At 36.7% G+C, this 15,442-nt stretch overlaps 1 protein-coding gene across 1 annotated transcript in view; it reads right to left on the reverse strand.

Annotated features, from left to right (window-relative positions):
- Positions 1–9,874: 9,874 nt before the first annotated feature.
- ITFG1 (integrin alpha FG-GAP repeat containing 1) overlaps positions 9,875–15,442 on the reverse strand; it is a 412,834-nt gene continuing 407,266 nt past the window's right edge. The window contains exons 17-18 of the mRNA XM_007946857.2: positions 13,562–13,679; positions 9,875–9,934 (exon numbers count right to left, since the gene is read on the reverse strand). Of these exons, the coding sequence (XP_007945048.1) occupies positions 9,875–9,934; positions 13,562–13,679 (178 nt within the window). The remainder of the gene's footprint in view (positions 9,935–13,561; positions 13,680–15,442) is intronic.

The raw sequence follows: 15,442 nt of genomic DNA on the forward strand, positions 1-15,442 counted from the left end.
TGCCCCGCCTCCGAGTTAATTTTCTTATGTGGTGTGAGAAATGGGTCCAGCTTCATTCTTTTGTTGTCCCAGCACCTTAAAGAGACTATTCTTTCCCCTATTGAATGGACACCCAAGTTGAAAATCAAGTGACCACAGATGCACATGTTTACTTCTGGATTTTTCAATTCAATTCCACTGATCTACATGTCTATCATTATACCAGTAAGAGTCTGTTTTGATTATTGTAGCTACATTGTATGTTTTGAAGTTGTGAAATGTGTGGGTAACTCATACTTTTTTCTTCTTTTTCAAATTGCTTTGACTATTTTGGGCCCCTTAAAATTCAAATAAATTTGAGAATTGACAGGGAATTGCTGGAAATTCAATCTGGATTCAGAAGAGGATATGGAATGAGATGTATCGTTGCTGGCATCAGCTAGATCTTGGCTGAAAGCAAAGAATACCAGAAAGAACACTGACTGCTCTTCCACTTATTTCTAAAAAAAACCCAAACTAACTGCTATCGAGTCGATTTTGACCCATAGCAACCCCTCCTTGGGTTTCTGAGGCAGTATCACTACTGAAGGAGATTGTCCAGTCTTCCGTCTGAGGAGTGGCTGGTGGGTTTGAACCATCAGCCTTTTGGTTGGCAGTCACATTCCTTAGGCACTGTGCCGCCAGAGCTCCTTCCACTTATTTGTTGTTGTTGTTATGTGCCTTCGAGTCAGACCCGACTCATAGCAACCCCTCCCTGGGTTTCCGAGGCAGTATCACTACAGAAGTATATTGCCCCATCTCCACTTATGTAGGCCTTTTTAAATTTCTTTTAGCAATATAGTTTTCAAAGTACAAGTCTTTCACCTCTCTGCTTAAATTTATTTATAGATATGTTATTCTTTTAGATGCCTTTATAAATGGAATTGTGTTCTTCACTTCTTTTGCAGATTGCTTATTGATGATTATAGAAACCCAACTGAGTTTTTTTTGCCTGGCCTTGTACCTGCCACTTTTCAGATTTAATTTAATAACTCTAATAGCTCTCTTCTGGATGCTTTGGGATTTCCTTATGGGATGTCACCTGTCAATGCAGTTTTACTTCTTCCTTCCTAGTTTGGATACCTCATTTCCCTTTATTGCCTAATTGCTCTGGCTAGGTCTTCCGGTATAATACTGAGTAGCAGTTTGAGAGCAGGTATCTTTGTCTTGTTCCTGATCTTAGGTGGAAGGATTTCAGTCTGTTAGCACTGAGCATGAGCTAACTATAGGGTTTTCATATATGACCTTTATCGTGTGGAGTAATTGCCCTTCTAGTCCAATTTTGTTTAAAGTTTCCATTATGAAAGAGTGTTGATTTTGTCAGTTGCCTTTTCTGCATTGATTTACACGATCATATGTTTCTTTTCCTTTGTTCTATTAATGTGGTGTATTACATTGATTACTTGTGTTGAACCACCTGTTTATTTCTGGGATAAATCCCACTTGATCATGGTGCATAATCCTTTTAATGTGCTTTTGGGTTTGATTTGGTAGTATTTTGTTGAGGATTGGAAAGTATTCCCTCTATTTTAGGAAGAGATTGAGAACTGGTGTTAATTCTTGTGTAATTGTTAGGTGTACTTCCCAGGGAATTATACTTGTTTAGTGCTGCTATCACAGAAATACCACAGTGATTGGCTTCAAGAAACAAATTTATTTTCTTGCAGTTTAGGGGGCTGGAAGTCCAACTTCAGGCTACCAGCTCTCGGGGAAGGCTTTCAGTGTCTATTGATTCCTGAGGAAGTTCCTCGTCTCTTTTCAGTTTCAGTCTCTCCGTTCCTGGGCAGTCTCTGTGTGGCTTGGCTTCTTTCCTCCTGCTGTGCCTGCCTGCTGGCTTGCTTACTGTGGTCTCAGCAGATCTCAAGAGACATTGACTTAATACATACCCTACACATAATACTGCCATATTAACAGAGAAAACCCGTTCCCAAATGGGATTATAAGCACAAATATAGGGGTTAGGATTTATAACACCTATATTTTGGGGGTTTGGTGGTGTAGTGCCTAAGGCACTTGACTGCTAACCAGAAGGCTGGCAGTTCAAACCCACCAGCCATTCCTCGGAAAGAAGATTGGGCAATCTACTTCTGTAATGATACTGCCTCGGAAACCCAAGGAGGGGTCGCTATGAGTCGGATAAGATTTCATGGCAGTGAGTTTGGTTTTGGTTTGGTACATTTTGGGGACATATTTCAATCCATAACAGAAGCTATCTGGGTTAGGACTGCTTTTAGGTTGAAAGGTTTTTTAGATTACTAATTCTCTCTCTTCACTGGCTATGGTTTTGAGATTTTCTATTTCTTCTTGAGTCAATGTAAGAATGTTATGTGTTTCCAGGAATTGGTCCATTTCATCACATTTAACTAATTTGATAGAGTATAATTGTTTGTGGTATTCACTACAATTCTATTTATTTCCATAGGATCAGTTGTAACATCCTTAGTTTCACTTCTAATTTTAGATATTTGCACCTTCTTTCTTTGGTAGCCTGGTTAAAGGCTTATTGATTTTATTTATTCTTACGCAAAAATGTTGATTGTAGCGCATTGTTTCTTAATTGTGAAAATTCAGCAATAACTCTTTGCCCCCAAATATGGTACTACTTAAATTAATTGGCCTTTCTAAGTCCCCCCGCCCCCTTCACTGACGTTGATTTGTCTCTAATCTCTGGTTAGTGGTTTACTCTCCTTACCCCTGGTAACCACCAAGAATATTTCTTTTTGTGTGAAAGATTTTTCTTGACTTTTAACAATAGTTCTCTTACACAATATTTGTCTCATAATATTTGTGATTGACTAACTTCACTCCGCATAACGTCCTTTATGTTCATCCATGTATATTTTGCAGATTTATTGTTGTTCTTTAATGCTGTATAGTATTCCATTGTGTGTATATACCATAGTTTGTTTAACCATTCATCTGTTGATGGGCATTTAGGTTGTTTCCACTTTTTGCTATTGTGAATAGTACTGTGATGAACATGGGTGTGCATATATCTGTTCACGTCACAGCTGTTATTTCCCTGGGACATACACCTTATAGTGGGATTGCTGGATCATGTGATGTTTCTGTTTTCAGCCTCTTAAGGAAGTGCTATGTTTTCCACAGTGATTGCAACATTTTAGTCCCACCAGGAGTGTATGAGGGTTCCAGTCTCTCCACACCTTCACCAGCATTTCTTGTTTTCTGTTTTTTTGAACTTTCCTATCAGTGCTGGGGAAAGATACCAATTTCATCAAAATTATCGAAATTCATAATTGTTTGTAGTATTCACTACAATTCTATTTATTTCTGTATGGTGAGTGGTAATGTCTTTATTTTCATTTCTGATTTGAGATATTTGCATCTTCTTTCTTTTTAGTCTGGCTAAAGGTTTATTGATTTTATTGATCTTTTAAACAAAGAAACTCTGTTTTTCAATTTTGTCTACTGTTTCTTCTGTTCTCTATTTCATTTATTTATGCTCTGATGTTATTTCCTTCCTTCTGGTAGCTTTGGGTTTGGTGTTTCTTCTTTTTCTAGTTCTTCAAGTTGTAACATCTGTTTATTGATTAATTTCTTCTTTATTTATATAGGTGTTTACTACTATAAATTTCCCTCTGAGCACTGCTTTAACTATATTCCATAATTTTTTACTGTTCTAAAAAATATATATGACACATTTACCAATCCAACATTTTTCAGGTGTATTTTTTAGTGATATCAATTACATTAATTATATTATGCAATAACTACCTGCAATCCTTGCCAAATTTCTCATCACTGTAAACAAATAATCACTAGCATCTCTTAAGTTTTGGTATGTTGTACTTCCATTTTTACTCATCTCTTAAGTATTATCATGTTCCTTTTTTGATTTCTTCCTTGATCCATTTCTTGTTTAATATTGTGTTATTTAATTGCCACATATTGTGTAGTTTTCATTCTGTTATTTATTTCCAGTTTTATTCTATTGTGGTTGGAGAAAATACTTTGTATAAATCTTTTAAAATTTATTGATTTTTTTTTAAGGTCTAGCTTATAGTGTTGTTCAGATCTAATTCCTTATCAATTTTCTTTTTAGCTGTTCTGGCCATTATTGAAAGTGATATATTAAAGTCTCCAACTAGTGTTTGCTTCATATATTTTGGGGCTCTTACATTAAGGTAAAGGAGCCCTGGTGGTGCAGTGGTTAAGTGCATTGCTCCTAATTGAAAGATCAGTGGTTCGAACCCACCAGCTGTTCCACAGACAAAAGATGTGGCAGTGTGCTCCTGTGAAGATTTACAGTCTTGGAAACCCTATGGGGCAGTTCTACTCTGTCTTGTAGGGCTGCTATGAGTTGGAATTGACTCACCAGCAACATATTTTTTTTGTTGTTGTTGTTAAGGTGCATATATAATTGCTGTATCTTTGTGATTGACTCTTTTATCTTTACATAATGTCCTTCTTTGTCTCAAAACAAAATTTGACTTAAAGTTTATTTTTTTTGTGGTACCAACAAAGCCATGCCAGCTCTGTTTTGGTTATTATTTGCAAGCAGTAATTTCTTTTTTTGCCTATCTTTTTACTTAATGTATTTGTGTCTTTGCATCTAATGTGTCTCTCACAGCTTACAAACTTTTTTAAATCCATTTTGCCACTCTCTGCCTTTTGATTGGAGAATTTAAATTGTTTACATTTAAGGTCATCATCAAAAAGGAATGACTTACTTCGGTTATTTTCCTATTTGTGTCTTATACCTTCTTTTACTCTCATTTCCTCTAATACTGCCATCATTTGTGTTTAGCTGACCTTTCTTAGTGAACCATTTTGACTCTCTTTTCCTTTCCTTTTGTGTATACCTTTTTAGGTATTTTCTTTGTTGCTACCATGAGGATGAAACTTAAAATCTTCCTACAACCAGAATGTTCCTTAGAAGCTAAGACAGTGAGACTTTGGGCCAATTACTTGGGTATTTCATCAAGAAAGACCAATCACTAGAAAAGCACATCCTATTTGGAAAAATAGAGGGTCAGCAAAACTGAGGGAAACCTTCAATCAGATGGTGGACACAATAGCCACAGCAGTGCCCTCAAACATGAAGATGGCACAGGACCGGGCAACGCTTGTACTGTTACACATCAGGCCACTATAAGTTGGAGCTGACTCAATGGTATCTAACAAGAACAAGAACAAAGTTTAAATTGAGTATCAACTTAATCTTCAGCAACACAAAAAACTCCATTCATATATAGCTCCACCCCCTACTTTATGTACCTATTGTTAGCAAAATGTTGAAATACATTAGTTAAAGTGAAAGGAAGATAGGAGAAAATAGCCATGACTCAACAGATCAGAGCAGGCTTTATTGAAGAACAGCCCATGACAAATGGCTCTAACAGCTGCATGGACAATGCCAGTTGCAGAGTAGAGCCCCCCCCCCCAGGGGATGTTACCTCTTTTATAGGGGCCTCTGGAACACATGAGTTTTTGCATGAGTTGTAGTTTCCAGGAAGTGGGCTTGTCTTTCTGACAAGGCTGAGGAGAATGTGTGGAGTCTGCAGGCTAGTTACTTATCATTGAGGTTTCACCAGGCAGGGAGGGTGTGGGGTCTGCAAGCAGAATTTCTCTCTAAGGTTTCACGAGGCGGGGAGGGTGTAGGGTCTGCAAACAGGATTCATCTTTGAGGTTTCAGGGTGTCTTAGCCAGGTTTAGAGTAGCCAGTTCAGTCCTTCACCTATCATAAAATACATCTTTATACATATATGCCAAATAGCATTGTATATTTTATGTGCTTGTCTTTAGGAGATACGTAGGATACAGCTATTAAAGTTGCAAATCCAAACTATCATAAAACTGGCCCTTGTATTTGCCTATGAGATTACTTTTGAGTTTTTTTTCCCCCTGGATACATCTTCAAGTTATTGTCTGGTATACTGTGAATTCAATCTGAAGAATTCCCTTTAGTATCTCTTACAGTCCAAGCCTAGTCATTACACTCCCTCAGCTTTTGTTTATCTGGGAATGTCTTAATTTCAGTCATTCTTGAAAGATAGTTTTGCTGAATATAGAATTCTTGGTTAACAGTTTTCGCAGCATTTTATATATGTCATCCATTGCTTCCTAGCCTCCAAGTTTTCTAAGAAACTGGCACTTAATCTTACTAAGAATCATTTGTATGTGAAATTCCTCTTCTTTTTCTCCATTTAGGATCCTTTCTTCATCTTTGGTTTGAGAGTATGATAACTGGCATATGTGGATCTCTTCGGGTTTATCTTACTCAGAGTTTATGAAGCTTCTTGTATGTGTAGATTCTTGTTGTTCATCAAATTTGGAGTTTTCAGCCATTATTTCTTCAAATATCCTTTTTCTTTCTTTATTCCTTCTTGGATTCCCATGATGTGTGTTAGTTTGGTGGTGTCTCACAATTCTGTTAGGCTTTGCTCAGTGTTCTTGATCCTTTTCTCTTTTGATTTCCAGACTCAGTAATTTTAATTGCCTTATCTTCTAATTTGCTGATTCTTTTGACAGTTCAGATCTGCTACTGAGTCCCTCCATTGTTTTTCTTTTCTTTCATTTCAGTTATTGTAGTTTTCACTTCCAGTATTTGGTTCTTTTTGTTGTTGTTGAGAACATATACAGCAAAACATATACCAATTGAACAGTTTCTACCTGTACAATACAGTGACACTGCTTTTATTTTTTTAGTTGAGCAACCATTCTCACTCTCCTTTTCTGAATTGTTCTATCCCCATTAATATAAACTCATTGGCCTTTAAGTTCCTATCTAATCTTTTGGGTTGTGGTTATCAATTTGATCCTATATATACATGTATATATACACATACATACATATATACATGCACACACACACACACATATATCTATATATACACAGTGTGTGTGTGTGTGTGTGTGTGGCTTATATCAAGGGGTGCATATGGTGCATATGAAGAGTCTTTTTGGACACAGTTAGCTTATGCTCCATATAGATCTTAAAAAAGCATAATGCTCAAGGGATATGTTTTATTTTACTAGATAAACTAAACTACTGTTTCGTTTTAAGAAGTGTTTAATTCCATTTTAATAGTGTCTATCTCTATTAATATTCTCATTTTGTTTTCCTGATTTCCTTTAGTTATCTGTGTTTTTCTTTAGTTCTTCAAGCATGTTCAATACTGTTGTATTAACGTCCTCTATTATCCAAAGGCACTCTGGTGGCACAGTGCCTAGGGCATTTGACTGCTAACCAGAAGGTTGGCGGCTCAAACCCACCAGACCTTCTGTGGAAAGAAGTTGAGGCAATCTACATTCATAAAAGACTTACCACCTTGGAAACCCAATGGGGTCGCTATGAGTCAGAATTGACTTGATGATAATTTTTTAAAAAAATCTATTACTCACCTTACTTTTATAATCTTCCTCTCCCTTGTGTTTTTGAATAGAATATCATTTCCAGTTTCTTTTCATAACTGGTGGTTTTCTTTTTTTTTTTGAAGCTGAAACACTGGAATATTACAGTGTGTTAGTTTTCTCACACCCCCCACAGTGCTTTCAAAAGTCCTGATTTTTGGAAGCCATCAGTTCTTATTCACCATTCCTTCTCAAACCCTGCAAGAGCTCCAATTCAGACCAGAGCAAGAGTTTAGTCAATTAAGGAAGCTCCCAGACAGATGAGAACAGATAAACTGAATAGTCTGCCAGGTAAATCTTACTTAGAACCAGACATCAGGGGCCCCATTTAAATGTGAGAACAGTGGTTCATGTCTATTATAGACACTCAGTTGGCATGCCAGGATGGGGAAGGTGCAGGAACAGTAGAGGAAGAAGTTTTCCTATCATTATTATAGTCTTTTCTTTTTTAGTGTGCAATCCAGTTAGTTTCTGAAATTCTTTGCCTACTTTTCAGCGTTCTTAGAGTTAAAATTACAGATTTTTAGTTGCTTTACTTGGTGCTTGTGTGGGAAAATGAAGCTCTTAGATCTGTTCATGATACCACTTTCCCAGAATTTGGCCCACGGATTGTATTTTTAACTACCATCAACATTCTATTTGCCTACAGCATAGTGCCTAAGGCACTTGACTGCTAACCAGGAGGCTGGCGGTTCAAACCCACCAGCCACTCCTTGGAAGGAAGATAGGGCAATCTACTTCCTTAATGATACTGCCTCGGAAACCCAAGGAGGGGTCGCTATGAGTCGGGTCCGACTTGATGGCACATAACAACAACAGACCCCAACTCCAAACAAATTTTAAAGCTTATGGTTATATTACTATCTGTATTGACAGTAAGCCTAAGTGTTTTTAGAGACAGTGTGAAAAGCACTGTTCACAGTGTTGGAGGTCAGTAACTGTTTGGTGAATGTAATTGACTATTGTAGTTAGGAGAGTCCCATATTGCTTCTGACTCACTAAGAGGCAATGGGTAAATCACCTTATTTCTGTCTCATAGTCTGTATAAATGACTTAGCCTTCATAACCTCTAAATCCTCTTCATGCTTCAGACTAATTACTTAAGAATACACCAAAATACTTTGTTTCAATAAAGGATATTTATTATGAAGACATAGCTAACATGCTTAGATTCACTGTTAACTATTTAAACATATGTCATTCTCAATGGAGTGTAAAGAAAAAACATGAAAGCAAAAATTGTTTTTGAGAATTTTTTGTTTTATAGCTATTATATTTCTATTTGCATATTTATTATCATTGACAAATTCCTCCTCCCAATCTCATATTCAGTAACTTTTTGGACACACGACGTCCACAATACAAAATCTGCATTGAAGTCTGAATGTAAATTATAGATTCCTTCACTTTTGAGATGATAAATGTGACTGAATATTGGCATTCCCAGATGCTGCCTACAGCAGTTTCCTTTCAAGAAATCAGATATTCTTCCTTACCACATACTAAGGATCTGTGTTCCGATGAAGTATTTCAGGGCACATTCATTCTTTCAGGGTATTAGAATTTTTAGTTAATATATGAGCAAACAATCAATCTTCACATAAGATGTAAACTACCCAAGATTTAGGTTTTCCAAAGAATAGGGTTTCTGCCAGAAAACAAAATTCTATTGAGTTTGTATTTTTATAATTAGTTGTATAAATCTGTAAAAAAAAAAAAAAAAAAATCCCAAAATAGTAATAACGACGAATGCCACTTACTGAACATTTAGTATGTGCTAGGCACCACGCTAGGCACTTTACATACATCATGTCATTGAATTTTTACAATAAATTAGTTAAGTGAGTAGGTATCATTAGTCCCATTGTATAAATGAGAAGACTGAGGCTTTCAGTGGTTAAGCAATTTGCCAAGATCAAACAGATAATGGAAACGGAAGTTTAAGGCAAGACTGACTGTGATTCCAAAGTCAGAGTACTCAACTACTATACTGTGTGCCATCAGTTAGAGAAACCTGATGAAGATAATGCCTGAAGATGAATGCTTAATGATTTTATTTTATCTGTGATACATTCACAAAAGTGTAATTTAAATCACCAGAGTAAGAAGCAAGACCAATTCAAGCAAAACACAAAAAACTCACACATTTTAATATTTTTATTTACACATTTCTTTTTCCATCATCCTTATTTGAGTAAGATTATAAATATATGAACACCTAAGTACATGCAACACATTTCACAAAGGGACAAAAATTTACACCACCACTCAATAAAGAACCAAAATTATTTTATACAAAGTGCTTGAGGAAAAAAAAAAACTTGTGGCACATTCAGACCATATTTATTCAAATACTTTCCAATAATTACCAAGGGATGCATCATTTATAAATAACATTCAAAACAATCCCTAATTTCTTCTATAAGCCAGAATTTATTTAATCAGGTGAATAGCCATTCCATTAAGTAATATTAAAGGCAGGTCACATAGCATCAAAATGAAACCGATGGGCTTCTTGTCGTTTTTCTCTGTCATCTGCTTTCTGAAAAAGAATTTATAAAAGACAGGAAAATGTCAAGAAAAGACTAATTTCTGAAATATAAGAGGTTAAGTTAAAAAAAAACCAAATTGCTCAGCTAGGTAATAGGTGTGATTCTGTAACTTCCTGCAGTAATCACATTAAATATTTTTGTAGTTTATACTAACTATGTCATAACTAAGGAGATCTGATGGCGTAGTGGATAAAGCATTTGGCTGCTAACCAGAAGATCAGTGGTTCAAACCCACCAGCTGGTCTGCGGAAGTAAGATGAGGCAATCTACTTGAATAAAGATTTACAGCCTTGGAAACCCAATGGGGGTCGCTATGAGTTGGATTTGACTTGATGACAGTGAGTTTTGTTTTGGTTTTTGGACTTCATAACTGATGATCACAAGAAGTGATCCTTAAATATTTAGTTATCATTTTTTATTTATTTGAAGGTAAATATTAAATTTTTTTAAGGATGAAATCAAGTATTACATATCTTTTCCACTCTTAACACTGTTGCTAATAAATGAATCTAAACTAAGTATATTAAATAACATTAATTATTTTTGGGTTAACTTTATGATTTCACAGACAATTATTGACCTTCTACTTGTAGCAAGATACTGTGCTTGGTATTTTGAGTAATTAAAAATAATATTCAGTTTTATATTTTGCTCTCAAGGAATTTAAAGCCTAGAAAGAAAAAAAACAAAACATACTGAGTAACTATGTTGTTATGTGCCGTGGAGTCGGACGCAACTCATAGCGACCCCTCCTTGGGTTTCCGAGGCAGTATCACTACGGAAGTAGATCGCCCAATCTTCCTTCCAAGGAGTGGCTGGTGGGTTTGAACCACCAACCTTCTGGTTAGCAGTCAAGTGCCTTAGGGACTATGCTACCAGAGCTCCCTATAGTTCTGGATAAAAAGTGAAAAATGTTAACAATATTCTGAGAAAGAGATTATTCCCATGTTGGGTTAAGGAAAGGAAAACCTTTGAAAGGATAGTGTTTATGACAGTGGAGGGGAAGACCTGTCATTACAAACTGGGGGTAAAATATAAGCGATCCTAAGATGTCTCGTAGGAGCATAGAATATGTGAAAGGAAGTAATAAGAAATAAAGCTGGAAAGGTATATACTGTGGAGTCACATGAAAATACCCTGAAGGCCAGGTTTGAAAAGTGCAGGCATTTCAGGCAGTCGACAGTCATTAGAGGTTTTGGAGCAGGGAAGTGACATGATTAAGGTTAAAGTTAATGATGGGCACTCTGGCAGGAATGTGATGAATGGAGTGAAAGGGGAGAGAGTGAAGCGAGGACACCAGGCGGGATAGAACAAGGGGCTGGACAAGAGCAGTGGTAGTAGGAATGCAGAATTAGAGTTAGCTGCAGAGATGTTTATGGAGGCAGAATTAATATGGCAACTCATAAAATCTTGTAGGTAAGTGAGAAAGAAGAATGAGAGACGAAGCTTTACAATACTAGTTTTGTGGTGCCTCTGAGAAGTGATAGGTAGAGATGTTACAGACAGAACTGCAAATGGGGAAGGGACCTCTGGAGAGAGACTGAGGGCTGGATATATTAAATTTTAGATGAAACTGGCAGAGAAGATGTAGGAAGTCACTGTGGAACGTCCGTACTTAGGAAACGACAGAGAGGAGCAGCTAGGGTGGGTGAAGAACGAGTGGTCAAGCAGGCAGACCAGTGTGCCACAGGAGGTGGGTGCACAGGAGAGCATGGTACACGTCAGGCATGGAAATACATCATCTGTCTTTAAAACTCTTCTCATATTTTAGTCACTGCATTATTATTGTAAGTCCACAATGCTTATGCTGTAATCAGATCTCCTGAAAGATTAATGAAATTAATTTCCTTACTTTCACAGGTCTGATGTTGTTGTTGTTATGTGCTGTTGAGTCAGATCTGACTCACAGTGACCCCTCCTTGGATTTCTGAGGTGGTATCACTAGGGAAGTAGATTGCCCAACCTTCCTTCTGAGGAGTGGTTGGTGGGTTTGAAGTGCCAGCCTTCTGGTTAGCAGTCAAGTGCCTTAGGCACTAGGCTACCAGTGCTCCAGGTCTAGAGCTAGAAAATATTTCAGATTATGCTCTGGTCCTTCTGGACAAAAGTATGTAGGGTCACCCTTGATTTTTTACCCCTTAAGTTGGAATCTTAAAGTTAACTAAATACGTAACTTTCTGTTATCATTTTTGGTATTTAAGGGAGTGATTTTTTAAACGAGACAAAGCAGCACAGTTAACATGTTCTCATTTGTGTAGGTCAAAAGCTAAGATAAAATACAGCAGTATTTTAGTTAACAAAAAATGATTATGAGGGGGCTGACAATAACAAGAGAACAAGTACAAAAAAAAAAAAGCATCCTTGTTTTGTGACATAAACAAGCTCTTTTTGGAGGCATTGTTGGGACCTACTAGTTATGTACTTGGGCACTCTGGTGGCATAGTGCCTAAGGGACTTGACTGCTAACTAGAAGGCTGGTGGTTTAAACCCACCAGCCAGTCCTCGGAAGGAAGGTTGGGCAATCTACTTCTGTAGTGATGCCACCTTGGAAACCCAAGGAGGGGTTGCTGTGAGTCGGGTCTGACTCGACGGCACATAATAACAACAACAAAGTTATGTACTTAATATATATTCGTGAACAAATAGAAACTAGCCCTTTAAATTCATGTCTAAACTGGTAATAAATTCATGGTGATACCCTGTTTTTTTCCTTTACATAAACACTGTATAAAAAAAAAATCTTCTAAAAATAGACTATGTGTTTGGGAGTTTTGTTTTCAATTATTATTCACAAGATTTCAAACTAAAGAACAGAAATCAGTTTAGTTTAATGCAGAGTACCTGATACATGGGAAAGATGTTTATCACTTTAGTTACTCCCCACCTAAACTTCGAGAAAAATCATTTAATCTCTCTGTGCTCAAATTTATCATAAAATGAGCTAGTTATTAGTCCTGGAAACAGAATGTCCATGGATCTATCTGTAGATAATAAATACAGGCTCATTAAAAAAAACTGATTATTACTTTTCAGGCCATTGATAACTGCTTTTCAAATTTTCCTGTATACCAGAAATCCAAATCCGCTGTTGGGAAGTCGATTTCCAGTTCTGGTGATTGTGTGTGTCAGGGCAGAAGTGCCATCCCCAGAGCTCTCGGGGGCTGACTGGCAACCCTGTGCGTATCAGGGTAGAAGTACCGTCCCGAGTTCTCGGGGGTTGACTGGCGACCCCGTACGTGTCAGGGTAGAAGTGCCCTCCCCAGAGCTCTTGGCTGATTTTTCAGAAGTCGAGTGCCAGGCCTGCCTTCAGAGGTGCCTCTGGGTGGCTGAACTGCCACCTTTCATTAGCTGCTGAGCATCTAGGGAATCACGTTATTATTCAGAATCAAACTTTTAAAATAAATATGCTCCAGTGATATATATACATTTCTAAGAGACACTAGTAATTTCAGGGGATAAAAGAAATTATTATCAATAAAATGAAATTCTGGACACAATTTGAAAAATCAGAAAAAGCCTAGTCATGTGAAAAAGTTTAAAATAAATACAGTATTTTTCAAAGGCAATATATTACTACAGTAAATTAACTAAAGTTACATGTTTCATTTAATCAAACAAACCTTTTCCTGCCAATGTAAAATGCCAATGATTGCCAAGATGAAAACACAGACACCGATTAGAGCTATAGCAGTGAGTAGAACAATGTTGCTTGGTGTGAGATAGAGTTTGGCACTCCAGCTGTAGGTGAAAACAGAAGAATTAAAATGATAAATTTTAACTTAAAAATGATAAACTTATACTGAGACCAAGAAGCAAAAATGCTTATTAATCCATTCACCTATCCATTCATTACATATAAAAAGCAATTAAATTTAGATAGTGCTAAGAATATTAATGATCCTGCAGAGTTAGTTCAGATTTTACTCAGAGAACTGAAATAGAATAGAATTTTTAATGAAATACTTTGATATTTTTTCTTTTTCTAAGTTTGATCCTATGAGAATTATTCATATGGAAACTTACCAAATGTACTCTGGACAATTTTAGACATCTTTTTTATATCTTCGCTGACTTGCTGAATTTAACATCTTGAACTCTAAGGCTAAGTAGTCACATGATTTCCACAACATAATCTTTTCTGTTGATCCCTGTCAACCACTGTACTGTGACTCTCTAACATAAAGATATGGCCAACTGGGTATAACAAGACGGCCTCTGACAACCTCTATTATTTCTATGTCATCTAGTAGGTTTACATCACTATAGTGACTTTTAGGTTGAGACTTATTACAACATCACTTCTAGGCCCTCGGTGTTAATGCAATATACAAATTAAAGGTCATTAGCATAAAGAAAACTAGATCTTCCCTTTTCAAACAGTCCATATAAATAGCACATGCAGAGCCTTTAACTGAAGGCTCTATTACCACCACTGTAGGTTATTTACATAGACTTTATTGATCTCTCTGAGAAATAATGGATATATTTTCATTTTAAAAGTTTAATAACTTTAATATCTTAAATAACATTCTGATGAATAACAAGTAGCTACTGACTTATTTTAGGATGCTAATTAAAATTTATTGATCTACAAGTTAGCCTACACTCAATAAGTCTCAAATATACCCAAAGTAAAGTCAATTTGATTTTTTATTATCTACGTAAGTTTGAAAAGAACTTTTTCTTTCTTTTAAAGACAGATCAGGAGAAACATGAAAAATGTTAAGATTATGGAAGAAAGCTGTAATAGAATTTTCCAGAAATTCATAAGAGGAAGAAAATGAACAGTGTTAATTACCTCCTGTTAGCTACTCTCAGTACCTTATTCAGATTTAAAATTATTTGACAATCAAGTACAATGAAAGGCCAAACCTCAGCTTCCTACTCGGAAGCAGTACTTGGCCAGTTTCCTGTATATCTTTCCTTACAGGAAATATATATGCATAAGTATGTCTTTTACAAATAAATAGTCGCTTATTAGAAATAGTCGTCTGCTCCTCCCTGACCCCGCACCGCCATCATTGCTTATAAAACTAAAGAGATTGTTCCATGAACATGGCAGGACATTTCTATACCTGTGTCTTGGTTCTGCATCCTATAGAAGTACTGTAATTTACATAGTTTTTTAATCTGAGGTCTAGTTTTTCTAGTTTTATTTTAACTTTCATGTATAGAAAACTAAAACACACATTATATTGTTGTTGTTAGGTGCTGGCGAGTCGTTTCCAACTCATAGTGACCCCATGCACAACAGAATGAAACACCGCCTGATCCCACGCCAGCTCCATGATCCCTGCTAGACTTGAGCCCATCATCGCAGCCACTGTGTCAATCCAGCTCGTTGAAGGCCTCCCCCTCTTTCTTCGACCCTTCACCCTCCAAGCATGACATCCTTCTCCAGGGAATGATCCCTTCTGACAACATGACCAAAATAGGTGAGATGAAGTCTGGCCATTCTCGCTTCCAAGGAGCATTTCAGGTGCACTTTCTCCAGGACAGAT

Source organism: Orycteropus afer, unplaced genomic scaffold (assembly GCF_000298275.1).
Source record: "Orycteropus afer afer isolate SDZICR_OR568_19922 unplaced genomic scaffold, OryAfe1.0 scaffold00009, whole genome shotgun sequence".
NCBI classification, from domain to species: Eukaryota; Metazoa; Chordata; class Mammalia; order Tubulidentata; family Orycteropodidae; genus Orycteropus; species Orycteropus afer.